At 33.9% G+C, this 19153-nt stretch overlaps 1 protein-coding gene across 1 annotated transcript; it reads left to right on the top strand.

Annotated features, from left to right (window-relative positions):
- The first annotated feature begins 1141 nt into the window (after nt 1-1141).
- Nucleotides 1142-5398, top strand: LOC120185108 (acyltransferase-like protein At1g54570, chloroplastic). The gene is made up of 13 exons (XM_039189411.1): nt 1142-1834; nt 1943-1994; nt 2380-2435; nt 2547-2705; nt 2803-2907; nt 2987-3093; nt 3255-3376; nt 3460-3568; nt 3766-3899; nt 4000-4369; nt 4494-4607; nt 4701-4786; nt 4958-5398. The coding sequence occupies exons 1-13, from the start codon at nt 1399-1401 to the stop codon at nt 5256-5258; spliced, it is 2151 nt and encodes a 716-aa protein (XP_039045342.1). The 5' UTR covers nt 1142-1398; the 3' UTR covers nt 5259-5398.
- The last annotated feature ends 13755 nt before the right edge of the window (nt 5399-19153 follow it).

Genomic DNA, 19153 nt, shown 5'->3' with positions numbered 1-19153 from the left:
TTTAAGGATTAATTATAAAATAGGTGCGCAAACTATACCACTTTTCACAAATAAGTACCAAAACGTTTTTTTTAATGGTCCAAGTGTCCAACGTTATAAATGTTATCATCTTAAGTGCTCGGACCGTAATTGTCGTTAGTTTTCTCCGTTAAGTGACACATGGTTCATTCTAATAATTTTGATTTTTTTTAAAAAAATATTATTATATTTATAAAAAGTCTTAATTTCTCTTAAATTATAAAATCCCCAAATCCTTAAAAATCCTAAATCTCTAACCCAACCCATCATCATTTTCGACCACGACCACTGTCGTCAACATAGTCTCTACCATCTTCTTTGTCATGCACCACTATAGTTATCGTCCATTAACTATTGGTAATTTCACAGGGTTATTGAATTTGGGGAAGATGAGATTGGGTAGAACTTTGTCGATAATAAAGAGCGACGGTCGGCATGGATTTAAGGGTTAAAATGAGAGTTTTCAAAGTTTTGAGGCTATTTCAAATTTTTTGAAATATAATTTTAATTTTTTAATTTTAAATAAAATTTTTGAAATTACCAGAAAGTGATATTTTTCACTTAATGAAGAAATTAACGACATTTACAGCCCGAAAACCTAAAGTGATAACGTTTCTAATGTTAGACGCTTGGATCATTCAAAAAGTTTAGATACCTATTTATGAAAAACGTTATAGTTTAAGCACTTGTTGTATAATTAAGCCTTTTTAACATTTATATCTTAGTTATGGAATTTTAACCGTTAAGGAAACACATGCAAAATCCAGTATATATTACCTGTAAGAACTTATCAGTAAAATATCCATGGCGTCGTTGGCTGCATCACAGCCACAAAGATGAACACTTTGCCATAACAGTACAAAATGAGAGTTCCCATCTTCTCTCAATCTACCCTTTTCTTTTATAAAGACGTTTAAGTAACTAATAGTTCTTCACCAATCTTTTTTCGCCGCCATTTCAGTATTTTTGTCTCATTATTGCACGGAATTGACAAGAAATCCCAGAAATCAAAGTATCTTTCTGGAGAAACCTTGAACCTTGTTTTGCTTTCTGGGTTTCACACCAAATTTCTTGCTTTATATGTGTGTACGTATTTGTGTTCTTTAGTAGTACTCTAAGTAAATTGTTTCGGCTAGAGTTTTCTAGGCAAAATTATAGGTGTGAACTGGTGGTTATTTGTGGTTCTTTTCAGTTTATTGTGCTTTAAAAAGTGTTCAAAGTTCTTTTTTTCTCGCCCAACAATTGCTAGTTGGGGAAAAAAGGGGTCTAAATTGAATGCAATTTTGGTGCTTGAAAATGGGTTTTAATAAGTTTCAGTACTGTTGCTAGTTGTGTTTCAATTTCTGAGTTCTGAAAAGGCTTGAGAGAGTACTCATAATCATGGAATCTGCTGTTACTTTCGGGGTTTCGCCTTGTTTCGGTATAAATTCGAAGCCAAAGGCGAAGCATCGTTTTCGAGTGAGAGCCGAGAGGGTAGTCGGTGATAATTTATCAGTGCATTCATCTGATGGGGTGTCAGTGAATGGAGGAAGTGTTTCTGCAATGGAAGAGAAGGAGAAAAAAAGGTCATTTCTTGATGGTGGGAATGGGAGTTTAAATTTAAAGCCTAGGACTGAGAAAAAATTGGTGACACAAAGGGTGGTTTCTAAAGAATTGGAAGTGTTGTGGGATGATGGTTATGGAACAAATACTGTGAAAGATTATCTTTATGCTGCGGTGGATATGATCAAGCCCGATGGCGGACCGCCGCGGTGGTTCTGCCCCCTCGAGTGCGGTCGGCCTATAAAAGATTCTCCCGTGCTTCTGTTTTTACCTGGTGACTTGTTTTTGGCTGTTCTTTTCTTTGCACTCTTTGTGTTTGATGTTTTAAATTTGTATAATGACAGCTTCATCATGTTTTTATTTGTTACTGATGCAATTGCAGGGCTTGATGGTGTTGGGATGGGCCTCATCTTGCACCATAAAGCTCTTGGAAAGTAAGTGTTGTTATCCTTCCGTATATACTTGTGCCTATTCACCTGATTATTTCTTTTCAATGGTAGCTTAGACTCGGATTTAAGTGTCGGATACGCATCCGACACATATTTTGTATTTGGATGGTCCTTTGAGGATCATACATAACTACAACATATTGATACTTCAAGAAAAATGAAGAATCAAGTAACATAGGCAAATCAGTTGTATGGCATTCAGCTGAAAAAACATTTCAAAATTTCAATGGGGGTTAAGTTGTGAAAGATCCTCCACTTACCTCAAACAATATTATCATGATATTGCTTTTAGTCTTTTCCTGCTTATTAGCTCACATATATCTATATATATATATAACGATTTCAATTGAAGATTTTTTGCTGAGTGCAGGGTTTTTAAAGTTCAGTGCCTTCATATTCCAGTCCAAGATCGAACACCTTTTGAAGGTTTTATCTTTCATTACCTTTGGATTCATTTTTCGGGACTTTTTCAGATGCTCTATCAAAAGCTGTTGATAAATGCCTCTATAATTTGCATCACTGTACTGCATTTTGAAGGACTGGTGAAACTTGTTGAAGAAACAATTAGACATGAGCATGCTTCGCGTCCGAATAGTCCGATATATTTGGTGGGAGATTCCTTTGGAGGATGTTTAGCGCTTGTTGTTGCTGCTCGGAATCCGACCATAGACTTAGTGGTGATATTAGCTAACCCTGGTGTGTCTTTCTCTTCATCGGACATTCTTAAATCTTTACTTCATCGATTCCAAGTGGCTGATAGATTTTTTTCTTCTTTTTTTCCATTTTATTTTAGCTACATCATTTGGCAGGTCACAGTTGCAACCATTGTTCCCTATATTGGAATCTGTCCCTGATGAACTCCATGTTACCATCCCCTATCTTCTGAGCCTTGTAATGGGTATTTTTACTATTGCATGCTTTATATAGTCAGATTGATTCCATTCTGATATCGTTGCTACCCTTTTTAATGCATAAAGGTGATCCGGTGAAAATGGCTTCTGTCGGTATTGAAAGTAGACTTTCACCGATGCAGAAAATGAAACAGTTGTCCAACAACCTCACTGCAATGCTCCCTCTCCTTTCTGTAAGAACCATTCTCAGCTAGTTTGCTTCAATTTGTGTTTTTGGTCATGCTGCATTCTGTTTTGTTACTGGCCTTTGCTGCCTGTTCGAGCCCGAGTAACAGGTTTAGTCCAAGTTCCCTATTTTCTGTTAATCTATAATCTTCTTTTCCTTCATTTTCAGGGTATGGCCAACATTATGCCAAAGGAGACTCTCGCGTGGAAGTTGAAGTTGCTTAAATCGGCTTCTGCTTATGCTAATTCGCGACTCCATGCTGTTAAAGCCGAAGTACTAGTGCTCGCAAGGTCTTCTATTCTCTTCCTAGTGCTGTCTTCATCTTCATATTTTCAATGGTTCTAGTGAATTTTTAATGCTTTCTTCATTTCAGTGACAAGGACAATATGCTCCCTAGTCAAGACGAGGCTCAACGTCTTAAAAGCTCATTATCGAATTGCATTGTCCGTCGCTTCAAGGACAATGGACATACCCTTTTACTAGTAAGCATATGTGTTTGCATCTATGCTGTTGGATGTTATATAACTGAAGCATATCTGTAGCTCTCGAGTCGACCAGAAGACACTTAGGCCTATTTCGATTGGAAAATAGTTTTATCTATTTTGGAGATACGTGTGATGTGAACTTGTAGCTCTGCAGAACCCTGAATAACAACATATTTTTTACTGTGATGGTGCAGGAAGAGAGCTTGAATTTACTGACTGTCATTAAAGGTACTTGCAAGTACCGGCATTCCAGGAAGCATGATTTTATTTCGGATTTCTTGCCTCCCAGCATGTGGGAATACAGATATGGATTTGATGTAGTATCCGGGTAATTTCCACAAAGCAATGTTTGTATGCGGAAGAATCATGTTTAAGTTTGCATAATTTCACCAACTCTGGCTCGTATTTACCTCCACTCGAAATTGCAGATACCTACGATTCGCTTCTGGTGCGGCCATGTTCTCTACCATGGAAGATGGAAAGATCGTGCAAGGACTTGCAGGGGTTCCAAATGAAGGTCCTGTGTTGTTAGTCGGTTACCATATGTTAATGGGACTCGAACTTTCTTGCCTTGTCGATGCCTTCTTACGAGAGAAGAAGATTATGGTCCGCGGAATAGCACATCCAGAGTTGTTTTGGGGCAAATTGCAAACTTCGTCCGATGAGTTTGCTTTCGCCGATTGGGTTAAAGTCATGGGTGCATTGCCTGTATCAGCGAACTATCTGTTCAAGGCTTTGTCTACGAAATCACATGTTCTTCTTTATCCCGGTGGCGCCCGCGAGGCACTCCATTATAAGGTCAGACAGATTCATAGTTCACAGTGGTCCGATCTAGCCGCATTCATGTTTACATTTCATGTTCTTATGACATATTGCTTTTTTCATGCCAAATTCTCAGAAAATAGTCTCTTTATCATTGCAGGGTGAACAATACAAATTATTCTGGCCAGATCAACCTGAATTTGTTAGAATGGCGGCACGATTCGGGGCCACAATCGTACCTTTTGGGACTGTGGGAGAAGATGATATAGCAGAAGTAAGTTGTTCATACAAACTGTTTATACTTTGGTCTTCGAACCGATCAAAAAGTGCTAATATCGTTGTTCTTGCTTATGATCTTCCATTGTAGCTGGTTCTTGATTACAATGACTGGATGAAAATCCCCGTGATTAATGAGAGAATAAAAGAATCCATTCGAGACGGTATAAGAATAAGGTCAGTACTCAATCTCTCACTGCAATGTACTTATCTTCGAAGCAAATCTCGTATTTTTCGATTCGGTTTCACATATGAATAACAATATTTAAACTAGAGGTAGCTTAGCAGAGGCTGCCATTGGATTAGCTACACTTGGAACAACAAATAAGCTTTTGCTTACTTATATAGGGATGAAACAAAGGGAGAGGTTGCCAACCAACAGCTTTTTATTCCGGGGATGTTACCAAAGGTTCCGGGTCGTTTTTACTATCTGTTTGGAAAGCCGATAACGTTGAAGGGAAGGGAAGATTTGCTTAACAACAGAGAAGAAGCAAATAAATTGTATCTGCAGGTAAAATCAGGAGTTGAACAATGTATAGATTACTTGCTGAAGAAGCGAGAGGAGGATCCGTATCGGAGTATAATCGATCGGACAATCTACGGAGCACTCTACTCTTCTGCGGATCAAGCTCCAACTTTCAAGCCTTGAAGAAAAGGAAAATTACTCAAGCATATGCATCTTTGATTCTATTGTGAGCTTATTTTTGTAACAAAATGCATAGTTTATGCACTGTCGCCATTGCCAATCTTGTGCAACACTATCTCACAGAGCTGCAAACACAATGAAAAAAAAAGGATGTTCTTTCAATGAGAAATGAAGTTTACAATAAAAATCATATTCAATTTTTAAAAATATTATTATTAATAGGAATAATCATGATTTTAAATATAAAATTTAAAATAACTATATACCATATTTAAAAAGAAGTTTGTTTTAATTGCGTTAAATTTATCATTCTTCGGCAAGAGCCAAGTTATCTTAGTGATAAAAATATGTTTATTATCTCTTGAGGTCTCAGGTTCGAGCATCATAGATTGCATGGATGTTGAGCTTTCATTGTCAATTGTTGAGGATTTCGATAAATTAATAATTGATGAATTAATAATCTCTCTGGAATAATTTTTTTTCTTTGTCTCGACTTAGACCCAAGGTCTAATAATAAATTATTGAGATAATAATTTTTCAGAATACCTTTATATAAATTTTGATCTCTTCAATATTATAAATAAAATTACAAATATAACTCTATTTTTGTTTTTTTTTCTTAAAATTTAAATCGAGATGTATTTTATCTACTTTTCCTTACTGCATCCAAAAGTTTCGGTGTTTCGTTCTCATTTAGTAACAAAAAATTGTGAAGAGTAGTTACCGCTATGAGTGTTTCATTTCGCGTAATTAGTTGCAAATGCATTGTATCGTCTTTAGTTTCATCCTCAATAGGATTTTCAATAACACACAACATCTTCTAACCTTTGGACCTCAGAACATGTATCATTTTCTTCTGAACAATCCAATATGTGATTAAAATCTATTTTTTTATGACACCCAAGGCTATTAATCATCGTATCAAGTTCATGAATGCCTTCTTAAGTGCCATTTTTAAAGCAACGTGGCTTTGTGTACTTTCCAATAACTCATAAAGAGAATTTTTCAAAGTCATCCTCGTTGCAACAAAAAACAATTGTAAGCCTTTCTTTGCTTTATTTTCTTTCTTCAAGTTGTTCCATTGCAAGAGAATGACCAGCTTCAAATCTATAAAACAAACCAATTTCATCTATGCTAAAATCATCCTCCATAGGATATTGATTTTGTTTTTTTCTTTATAGCCACCAATTTATTCTCTGTCTTTCATGTCAACAAAATCACTCTCTAAAACGACGAAATGACTTGATATCATGTCTTAGCTTGAACTTTTTAAGTCAAACTTGAGAAAATTTATGCGACACAGGAGGTTTTGAGGATGTAGAAATTTAATTGTCTCTCTTACCTTCTCCAATATTATCTTTCTAGGCATGTTTACATGTTTTTGGTATTGGAGAAAGTACTCATAAAGAACCTTATTCATCTCTAGATATTTTCCAGGTTTGTATCGCTCGTAATTCCCTCCTTTTTTTTAAAGTTAACTGAAAGGTACTTAGATGGTCGCTTGAGTGTGTTCGATATTGTACAAAATTTTCATCAATTCACAGTTGCAAATCTTTTTGAGTGCATGTGGGGTAAACTCTCTTATACTCACATAGTGCTTTACGTATTTCATCTGTCATGATTGATTTTTAGATATTTTTTAGATGTAAAACCATGGTTGATTGATTTTCATTTGGATTGGCTAGTTAGGAAAATTTGATGTTGTTTATATAGTGGTTGCTTTCCTTATCGTGCATGATTTGCATTAAGTTTTTACTAGTACTATGTACTATGTACTACAATGAATTTTTATTTTCTACGGTATTTAATTAATCATATTGTACATGAACATTAAATATGTCCATTGTTGGTTTTTTTGTCAATATTTTTTAACTTTGACTCGTCATTATTTAAAAGTTATTATTGATAAAAATATGAAAGAATATATTTTAAAAACCTTAAATCAAATAGTTTTAAAATATATATTTTATAAAATGTAATTATTTTAAATATTTTAAATAATAAATACAATAAAATTTCTTTTAAAAGTTAATAATGGACATAATTTGGTGGGACAGATGGAGTATATTTTTTATGTAGGTTCGTCGAATCAGAAAAACTCTTTAAATTAATAAATTATTAATTTATCGATTAATTAATACATCTTTAAATTAATAAAATTATGTGACCATGATATTATTAATTTATAGAGATTTTATTATAAATTTAATAGTTCATTTAATATTGAGATGAAACGATACTTTTTTAAGTAAAATTAAGAGTTTGAATCCCAGCAGAGTGAATATAATAAATTGGATTGAGAAGAACACTTGGAATCGTTGTAACATTTTGTCCAAATTAATCTTAATATATGAAATATAAAAAATTAAAATCGATAGTTTTCGTATATTAGAAAGCTATATTTTATATTTTAGTGACATTTATCGTAAAGTGTCTAACATAAATAAACGATTTTAAAATTGATTTCTTACAACATGATGGCTTGTGTTTTTTTTTGTATTTCTTTTTAAAATTGATTTCTTACAACATGATGGCTTGTGTTTTTTTTTTGTATTTCTTTTTAAAATTGATTTTAAAAGGTGCCGTAAAATATTCTGAATTTTTTGTCAGTTTTTATAGATCAAAGTACTTATTATTTTTTATTTTTATCAAAAAGTACTTATTATTTTTTCTAGCATTTTCTGAAAAAAAAAATATTTTGTTAGTTTTTATAGATCAAAGTTAAGCTGATTAATTCGACTTGCTATACCTTCAAATCAATTTTTCTCTTTTTGATAATAAATATATTTTTTTTTTTTGAGAGAGGGCCTCATTAAAATTCCTTCTAGTCCTAATAACGGAAAAGATGCCCAAATTCTATTACTGGGAAACCTTGTCAATGAATACATCAGATGTAATAATCTCGGGACAAACCGAGTCGAAGAACAAAGAACTACCTGACCGTAGTGTCCAGGTAGCTAAAGTATGTGCTACATTGTTGCACTCGCGTCGTACGAACTGAATTACAAACGATGCGTTACATTCAAACAAATTTCGAGCTTCCTGTAACTGAAATCCTGTAGTGGAAACATCAAGTGGTCTATCCCGGATCTTGTTCACCACCATAGCAGAATCAGACTCATATACCACATTCGTCCATTGGTTTTCGATAGCAAAACGAAAACCAACCACAATTGCATGTACTTCGACAATTCCAACTTCCTCACAAGATGGCGCTGAGACCGCCATACCCCCAGGGAGCAGCATCACAAGCTATTATACCCACTGTCGCCATTCGTCACTGCAGATCGAAAGCCCCATCCACATTAACTTTAACAACTCCATGGTCGGGCGGACGCCACTTCTGTTGGGTAACACTAGTCGGCGCATGTTGCGGCAGAATTCCGGCAGTTGTGTGTGTTGCTCCACGAACAGTGGAATTCCTGATCGATTTAAACACATTCTGGAGCACCTGCGCCTTTAAAACTATGAGCCACAAAGGTTGAAGTTTATCCTCATGGGCTAGTGTATTCATTCCATTCCATATATTTCAAAGTAGAACCACAAAGTCAGTGAAACGTTCAACGGCGAACAACTGCGATAACGCTTATGAGTAAAAAAATATATAAAGAAAGGAAAAGGAAAATGAGAGAAAAGGGAGGGGAGGTGGAACGACTTATGAGTGAAACGAGAGATTAGGGTTCCCAAAAACTTATAATATGATATATATATATATATATATATTAATTTCAAAATGATGCCGTTTAGAGGTTAGGGTTTCTATGTTTTCACGCGTGGGGTAAACTGCGAGAGGGGGGTCTCATGTTTCGGAAGTTTGCATTTTAGTCCCGGATTAAAATTTTCCTAAGTTTATGATTTTGGCCTCTTTTATTTACGCGTGTTCATTTTGGCCAATTTAAGCTATGTATTTTATTTCGATTTATAGCATGTAGTATTGGATATTTATATTTCGGTCCTAAATATACGGGTTTATTACATTTTCATTGTTTGTAATATGATATTTTTACATTATGTGTTGTGTTATTTATTTAATTTGTTTTTGAGACATTACCTTTCCAGTTTTATTATTTAGTCCCATTTTGCTTATTATCTTATTTTTAGGAATATTTTAATTTGAATGTCTTATTTTAAATATGTCCATTTTGGTCTTGAATGATAGAAGTTGGTTTATTTACGAATATAGTACCTAGTTTGTAAAATATTTACAATGGTTGCCTTGATTTCTTGTTGGTTTTATGATTTAATCCCTAAAGTCACCATCTTTATTATTTTGATTCATCATTTACATTTTTGTTAATTTCTTGCTAATTGTAATATTTTCAAATATTATTTTGCACGAGGAACTTCTAGAAATGCGCCTTAACTGACAAGGAGTGTGTTTCCAAGAATTGCTCGAACAAAATAACACCTTTTTATATTCAAATGAATTTGTTTTTTAATATACTTAATATATGTATTTTATCTAAAAATTAGGGTAATATTATTTTGTATGAGGAATCCATGGAAATGCCCCCTTAACTGACTAGGAAAGTATTTTCGAGGATTGTTCATACAAAATAATATCCCATATATATTTTTCTCTAAAAAGAATCATAATTTAAATGTATATTTGAATTTGCCAATTTCAATATTTAGACGATGTATAATCGCTTAGGTACCGATTTCGGGCGTTGTGGGGGTGCTAATCCTTCCCCACACGTAATCGACTCTCAAACCCTTTTTCAAAACGAATTTTTAGTTAAGCGCATATCATTTTTTATTTTTTAAAATTATTTTTCTTAAAATTATTTTAAAAGGTATTTTTAGGTATTCGACCTACCTAACCCAAAGGTCGATAGAGACTCCAAATCTATTTATTTGTTTTTTTATGTTAAAACCCAACCTTTTCCCAGATTAAGTTGGATCGCTCCCCGCCATAGCCCCAAAAAGCTTAAGGACCATTTCGACAAGACTAGAAATGCATGGTCATGCTCGAATAAGTTGATATGAGATATCACAAATTATTTGTTAATTATAGTCTACTCTAGATATCAAGAAATAATAGATGGGTCATACAAGTGTAATTATTTCAAGAGTTGTGCCTATTCTAGATATAAATGACAAAAGGATGTAATACATAAAAGAGTCAGTCACAAAGATGATATGTTGAATCATGATTTCATGTAACTTAGGTGACAATGATATATTGTTAGATGTCACTCATTGTTTGTAATATTAGAATGGTTATAATAATTACTATTAATGTTATAAGGGTCACACCTTAAGATTGAAATGAACAAATATTAAATGAATTTTACCGTACAATATAATTAGAGTTAATATATGTATATTTGATATACATATAATTTAATTGTATCGAATAAAATAAATGGACATTAAAAGAATGTAATTATGATTATACAATTCTTTTAATGAATATTTAATTCAGAATAATTAAACAATATTTTATTTAATTCAGAATAAATAAATAAGATTTTAATTAATTCGAAATTACAAATCCTAAAGGTTAGGGTAACTCGTGTATATAAAGATAAGCAAGGGTCTTGTAGTCGTTTGATATTTTTAGCTGATTTTCTCAAAAATCGTTTTGGAGAAAAGTGAAAATATTTGCTCTCAACTAGGTGAATTAAGTAGAGACAGAGACATTTTTGTGGAGTTTTACAATTTGAATTGTTTGTGATCACTATTACCGTTGTTGTAATCTTGTTGTTTTTCAAGGAACCCAATCTAAGTAATTGTATCCCTTTTATCCCGTTTCGGTTTTGTCGTACATGGATCGCTAGTGAGTCCGTCAAGTTTGTTTCCACTGAGCCATGCTGTGCACCGACAATCCCAACAGCATGCGCCTATGACACCTCAATTCTCAATGTTTTCTTCCATCATCGATGCCGGATTTGTCGTCGTTCACCACAGAAACAAACAAAGGGCCTCGGGGTTATTCTTTTTACCCTTGTCCTTTGCATGCATGTCACCGTCTGCTCGAAGCATTGTCTCCGTTGGATTTCACTCTTCAATCAGAGTACCAAAGCCGAAAAAAGAAAAGGAACAACAAGGAAAAATCAGAGACTATCCCTCTATAACATGCAACCAAAAAAATCAAAAAGAGGAGAGGTTTTCGGTATAAGAGAGAACTTATCCATTTGAAACCAAAAAAAAGGAAGGAGATGAGAGGGGATTAACACGATTCAAAAATCCACAGCCAAAAATGCAGAAAAGGAGAGAAAATAAAATATGAGAGAGGAAAGAGACTTGTGATCGTTTTAATCTTCACCAGAGAAAAGAAGAGACGTCGGAGTCGTATAAGTCGAAGGTAACTTTTCAGATCTACGACGTTAGGAGATACCTTAGGCCAATCAAAGCTCAGAACCGTAATCGGGAGGTGGAGGTCTTTCGATTGATGGTCATCTTTCTATTCTTGATCACCAGTGAACGGTGACCAGCGTCGATTAATGGCGGACTTGGCGGCGGAGACCCGCCGGATTCTAGATATTACGAGTGACGGTGAAGCTTTGCAGAGATGTTTTTCAAAGCACTCTCCTTCCATATTTTCCTTTGTTGCGGTGCTAAATAAAGTGAGAGTTTAGGGTTTTATAACCCATAAAGAGGTTTATATATCTTCATCAAAACGTTGTCGTTTTGGCCCTTTAGAGACCCGTGCGTTTTTTAGGAGTGAGGTAATATCATTTCCAGTCCACCTTTATTTGTAAATCTCTTGATTTAGTCACTAAATGAATGGTTTAATTCTTGAAATCGAGCCTGTTTTTGTGCCTCATTCTATTTTAGTCACCATTTTCCCACTGTTTTATTTTGGTTAAATATTTAATATGCGTTACTAATATAAGATTTATTACATTTTAGTCCTACTTGTTTGTCACATGCCTGAAATTGCTCTATTTATGTTTTATATTCTTTTAACTTAGTTTCATAGCTATTTTAGCCCCCGTCTTATTTAACCTGATTTTTTGTCCTTGTACTTTTATATATGTATATATGTTTCTTTATTAATTTATTAGTTTCATCTCTAGCCCTTATTTTTAATATATGCGTATATTTATTTTATATATTATGACTCTTATATATTTATATTCATATTTTACTTTTTTAGAATTAATCTTTTAAAAATATTAAAAATACTCATTTTATTTAATGATATATTTATGTTTTGTACTCGTATGAATTTTCAAGAGTGTATTTTGTAGACTGAGCGTGAAAAGTGCAACCAATTAGAGGTAGCACGATTCAATACGGTATTCGAACGAAAAACGAACTTGAAATAATCGAGTATGTTTTGATAAAAATGATGAGATAATTTTTAAATCCTTAGGGGGTGTTTGGATGGGGGAATGTGAGATTCCCATTAGAATGGAATCCACATTCCCCCGTTTGGTTAGGTCGGGAATCCCATTCCCGGTAATGAAAGATTATCAGTAGTGGATTTTTTGGGGTATATTAAGGTCGGGAATCCCATTCCCGGTAATGAAAGATTATCAGTAGTGGATTTTTTGGGGTATATTACCGGGAATGTCATTACTTCCATTTTCTTAGGTATTGTTGGATTACCGACGTTTTGGACTAAAATGTCCTTAAATTTTTATTTTTTTTCAAAAATATTCTTCTTCTGTCATTGAATAATAAAAATTCTACGAATGTTAAATTATAAATTTATCCTTAAACTATTTTAGATTTATAAAAAAAAATTATAATTAAAATTTTATATGAAGTTCAGGGGTTAATTTTTTTTACCCTTTCATTAAACCTTTTTATATTTTCAATTTTGTAAAAATATATACAAATTTTATGAATTTAATTTTTTAAAAGAAAATATATAAATATTTTCTAACTTGTTAAAAAAACAAATATATAATAAGGATAATTTGGTCAAATATACATTACAATAATCTTTTATTCATTTAACCAAACACAATAATCTTACATTCATGCTAAACCAACCAAACACAAAATACAACATTCCCAGTAATCATATTCCCTGGTAATCTTTTATTCCTATTGGTAATATTCCATTCCGTGAACCAAACGCACCCTTAGTTCATTATTTCAATACAACGAGTTTGCTTGTTTTAGTATGTTGTTTAATTTAATTTTGATTTATATTCGATTCATTGTTTAAGGTTATGTTAAATTAGTCAATGTTCAATAAAAGGGTCACATTTTAAATCTTGATTCGAGTCCACAAATTCCACTGTTATGACAACATATAAGCGATCATGTACTAATTTTAGGTGTTGTGTGCTAATCCTTCCCCACACGTTACTAACTCCCGAGCCCTTAAAAACGAAACCTTGGTTAACGCAGGCTATTTTTATCATTTAATTTGATTTTTCTAAAAATTATTTTAAAAGGTATTTATCAGGTACTAAATCTACCGTAAGTCTGTATGGTGAGCAATTTCACGTCGGCGAGTGCACAAAGATTTTTTGAGACCCACATGGATCGAATGACGGTGAGCAACTTTCCAAAAATTAAAAATATGATATTTGAATTAATTAATATATATCAAATATAAATTTATAAATATCAAACATAATATCAAAATAATATATATATATATATATATATATATATATTAAATCAAAGAAATTTTTTTATGCATACTAAATCAAAGAATTAAAATTTACAAGTTCTAAATCAACATACAATCAAATCACTAAATCAAATCTATATTTCATAACATGAATTAATAACTACATTTCAAAAAAAATTAAAAAATATATATTTGAATCAATCAAATGATTAAAATCTATAAATCCTTTTGAATAATTAATAAAAATATTAATATTACATATCATAACATATTTCTTAGTGAACCATGATATTTTTGGTGCAACCGTATTTCTTATAAATAACATTTTTAGCTTTCAACTTTTTTTATCGTTGGAATGTCTAAGGCCCATCAGCTTAAACTCTTGTAACCTTTTACGCAAAACCTAAAATGTTAATAATATTCATATTTATTACCGATTATAACACATTTTCTTACCATGTATAACATTTTAGTGCAATATGTTACGTTACTCCGATTGATAACTTTTTTGGTTCTGATTTATAACATTTTGTGTCCCGCTTTTAACCTATTATCTTTTTTACCGATCACACCATTTATTAACCTTATTTTAGGCATCTAACAACAAAACTTCCCGTTATAGGCAACTTGTTTTGTACGAGGCATCTCCAACCAGTTTTAAATACATTACAAGGTTGGTATTGTTGCCTTGTAGCATCCTCAATACCGGGTTAGTGACTAAATTATAAAGTCTCAGAATTTGGTGGTTAAAATAAAATGAATGAATAGTATAAAGATTTACATGTAAATTATTGTGTATGATGGAATTGAAAGGAAGAAGGAATGAAAGGACAATAGAGTAATTGCAAGGAAAAATAATTAAAGAAGGGATAAGTATGTATATATAAGGATAGACGTGGGTGGAAGGGGAGAAAACACCCAAGGCTTCCGGAGTTATCTTCTTCTTCTTTCTTCCTTGTTCGTGTGAACCAAAGCCAAGGTAATATTTCTAATTATTGAATTTCTTGTTAAATTTAATATTGGGTTTTGATTATTAGATGATAATTAAGCTTAAGGAAAGCTTAAGTTATCTTAATATCAAATTATGATGGAGTTAGGAGAGATTTAAGATTTGAAGTTCTTAAATGAAATCTTGGAATAGAGTTCATAACTAGAATTGAAAGTTAAATTTGACTTGTCATTAATCTAGTTAAGATATACGAAGTGTTAAAAGTGGAATTCAAACATGTTGAATTATTGATGTAATTCTTAAATTACATACGAAGGATAGAATTTGGAGGTTTAAGATGAAATAAATGAGTATAAATTGGTTTAAGGATGTGTACTATAGTTAAGAATAAAAAAGAGGATTAAACATGAAGGATTTAATCTAAAATGAATGAATTTCCAGGTTCAAAAAGATGATTCTGGCCAGAGTGCATCGATGCATCAAGGTTAAAACCCAGAAAGTGTTTGAAGGTGTCTCGATGCACAGGAAATGTTAATTATCTTGAATTTATCCTCGTTTCAAGAGGTAGTCAACCGTGCCAAGGCTCTGGAAAGAGCTCAGAACGAGAGGTTTAAAAATTTGAGAGCTCAGACAGTCAAAAGAACGGGTGCTTCTTCGAGTTCCGCACCATCAAAAAGGGGCAGAGATGCTGGTTTTCGATCCCAAGTTAGATCAGAGTTAGTGGCATCCTCCGCTAGAGGATCAAATCATATAAGAGGTAGACAAACTCAGTCAGTGGGATCTGGAGCTAGAAGATCTAATCAGAGTCAAGCCAGACAATGCTCACATTGTGGAAAGAATCATTCAGGGATATGCCGGATGATTTCTGGAGTCTGCTTTAGATGTGGGGACACTGGGCATTTTGTTCGGGATTGTCCAATGTTAACTAGTGAATCTACACAGCCAGAGAGATCTATTTCTGCAGGTCAGAGAGGAAGAGGTAGAGGCAGAGAAAGAAGCCAATCGGAATCCTCTACTCAACAGGAGATACACTCCACTGCTCGAGTGTACAACCTCAAGACCAATGAGGATTGTGATGACCCAGATATTATAACAGGTACCTTTCTATTGTTTGACAAAGGTGTAATTGTATTGATTGATACGGGGTCTAAATATTCATACAATACTAGTAAGTTAGTGAAAGAATTGAACATTCCGTTAGAAACTACTAGCAATGAGGTGATAGTGACGAACCCATTAGGGCACAGTGCTCGGATAAATTTGGTGAGCCGAGGGTGTCCCATACAAATTCAGGGAATTGAATTTCCTGCTAATTTGATGAAATTACCTTTCGATGAATTTGAAGTGATACTGAGAATGGATTGGTTATATCGTTATTACGCTAATGTCGATTGTAGATTGAAAAGAGTAACGCTGAGAAGTCCAGAAGGGGTAGATGTGGTGGTATTTAGTGAAGGATGGAATCCATTGGCTTCAGTAATATCGGCGAAGAAGTTATTGCTACAATGATGTCAAGGGTTTATTAGACCAAGTGTATCACCAAGGAGAAATGGATTGAAGGAATTCCTATAGTAAGAGAATTTCCCGATGTATTTCCTGCAGAGTTGCCAGGTTTACCTCCGGACAGAGAGGTAGAATTCCAGATTGAGATAATACCGGGAACATCGCCCATTGCAATGGCACCATACAGGATAACTCCAAAAGAGTTGCAAGAATTAAAGATTCAATTACAGGAGTTACTAGACAAAGGGTTTATTAGACCAAGTGTATCACCTTGGGGGAGCTCATGTTCTATTTGTTAAAAAGAAAGATGGATCAATGCGTCTTTGTATCGATTACAGACAGCTCAATAAAGTGACCATCAAGAACAAGTATCCACTTCCCCAAATTGACGATTTATTTGATCAATTAAAGGAAGTTTCAGTGTTCTCAAAAGTTGATCTACGTTCGGGTTATCATCAATTAAAGATCCAACAGAAAGACATTTCAAAAATAGCGTTTAGAACAATATATGGTCATTATGAGTTTATCGTGATGCCGTTTGGAGTTACGAATACACCAGCTGCTTTTATGGATCTAATGAACAGGATATTCCAACCTTATTTGGATCAGTTTGTTGTGGTGTTTATTGATGATATTTTAATATATTCAAAGTCAAAAGAAGAGCATAGTTCACACTTACAAATTGTTTTACAGATTTTATGAGACAAGAAGCTTTATGCTAAATTTTCTAAGTGTGAATTTTGGTTGAATGAAGTGACATTCCTTGGACATGTAATTTCTGCAGAAGGAGTTCGAGTGGATCCCCAAAAGATTAAAGCTATTCTAGAGTGGGAAGTTCCAAAGAATGTATCAGAAGTTAGAAGTTTTCTGGGGTTAGCTGGTTATTATCGAATGTTCGTTAAAAAAATTTCGATCATAGCATTACCCCTAATTAAACTGTTGAAAAAGGAAGTAAAATTTATTTGGACTCAAGAATGTCAAGAGAGTTTTGAAAAGTTAAAGAAGATTCTTACAGAAGCTCCAGTGTTAGTTCAACCTGAGTCTGGTAAGAACTTTATAGTGTATAGTGATGCGTCTCATAGTGGTTTGGGATGCGTATTAATGCAAGAAGGCAAGGTGGTGGCTTATGCTTCGAGACAACTAAAACCGCACGAGAAGAATTATCCAACACACGGCCTAGAGATGACGGCAGTAGTGTTTGCTTTAAAGATCTGATGTCACTATTTGTATGGTGAAAAGTGCTACTTGTATACGGATAACAAGAGCTTAAAATACTTGATGACTCAGAAAGAGTTGAATTTAAGACAAAGAAGATGGGTGGAATTTCTCAAGGATTATGATGTTGTGATTGATTTTCATCCCGGAAAGGCAAATGTGGTAGCTGATGCCTTGAGTAGAAAGACGTTTGCAGCTTTGCGAACTCTTGATGCTAAATTATCGTTAAGAGAAGATGGTACAATTTGTGCAGAATTGACTGTCAAACAAGCATGGCTAGATCAAATTAAAGAATTGAAAGCTAAAGATGGAAAGTGTTTAAAGAAATACAACAGATAAGAAATGGAGAGGGTACGGATTATGAGATTAAGTCTGATGAGAATTTGTATTATCGAGAAAGATTGGTAATTCCGGATGATGATGAATTAAAGAATGATTTGTTAACGGAAGCTCATTGTAGTCCATTGACAATGTATCCGGGAGGGAATAAAATGTATATGGATCTCAAGAGTCGATATTGGTGGCCGGGAATGAAGAAAGACATTACGAAATTTGTAACAAAGTGTTTGACTTGTCAACAAGTCAAAGCTGAGCATCATGTTCCGTCAGGATTGTTACAACCAATTTCAATTCCTCAATGGAAATGAGAAAACATAACGATGGATTTTGTCACGGGGTTGCCTTTAACTCCGAACAAAAAGGATTCAATCTGGGTGATCATAGATAGATTGACTAAGTCAGCCCATTTTATTCTGGTATGAACTGATTTCTCCATGGATAAGTATGCGGAACTGTATATTAGAGAGATTATACGTTTACATGGTGTACCTATTTCCATAGTTTCTGATCGAGATCCTAGATTCACATCACGGTTTTGGAAGTCATTACATGGAGCACTGGGAACTCGGTTGAACTTCAGTACATCGTTTCATCCTCAAACCAATGGTCAATCCGAGCGAACTATTTAAATTCTGGAGGATATGCTAAGAGCTGGTGTCATTGAATTCAAAGGATCGTGGGAAAGGTATTTACCACTTGCTGAATTTGCAGTTATCAGTCAAGCATCAAAATGGCTCCCTATGAAGCTCTATACGGAAGAACATGTCGTACGCCCTTGAACTGGTATGAACTTAAGGATCGAGAAGTTATTGGCCCTGAGTTGATTCAGAATACGGAAGAAAAAGTTTAAGTAATTCAGAATAATCTGAAAGCTGCAGCTGATAGACAGAAATCGTATGCTGATTTAAAAAGGAAAGAGATTGAATTTCAAGTCGGAGATAAAGTGTTCTTGAAAGTGTCTCCGTGGAAGAAAGTATTGAGGTTTGGACGGAAAGGAAAGTTGAGTCCTCGATTCATTGGACCTTACGAGATTACTAAAAGAGTAGGACCAGTAGCATATCAGCTAATTTTGCCACCTGAAATGGAAAAGATACACAATGTCTTTCATGTCTCAATGCTTAAGAAATATCGATCTGATCCATCCCACATTGTGACTACTGAAGAAATTGAAGTTTGACCAGATTTAACTTATGAGGAAGAACCTGCTCAAATATTAGCTCACGAAGTCAAGCAACTAAGGAACAAGACTATTCCATTAGTTAAAGTCTTGTGGAGGAATCACAAAGTAGATGAAGCAACATGGGAACGTGAAGAGGACATGAGGATTAAGTACCCCCTCCCTCTTTGCAT

The sequence above is a fragment of the Hibiscus syriacus genome, unplaced genomic scaffold (genome assembly GCF_006381635.1).
Source record: "Hibiscus syriacus cultivar Baekdansim isolate YM2019G1 unplaced genomic scaffold, ASM638163v2 tig00003973_pilon, whole genome shotgun sequence".
Taxonomy (NCBI): Eukaryota; Viridiplantae; Streptophyta; class Magnoliopsida; order Malvales; family Malvaceae; genus Hibiscus; species Hibiscus syriacus.
This window is presented reverse-complemented; position numbering and strand designations above follow the sequence as displayed.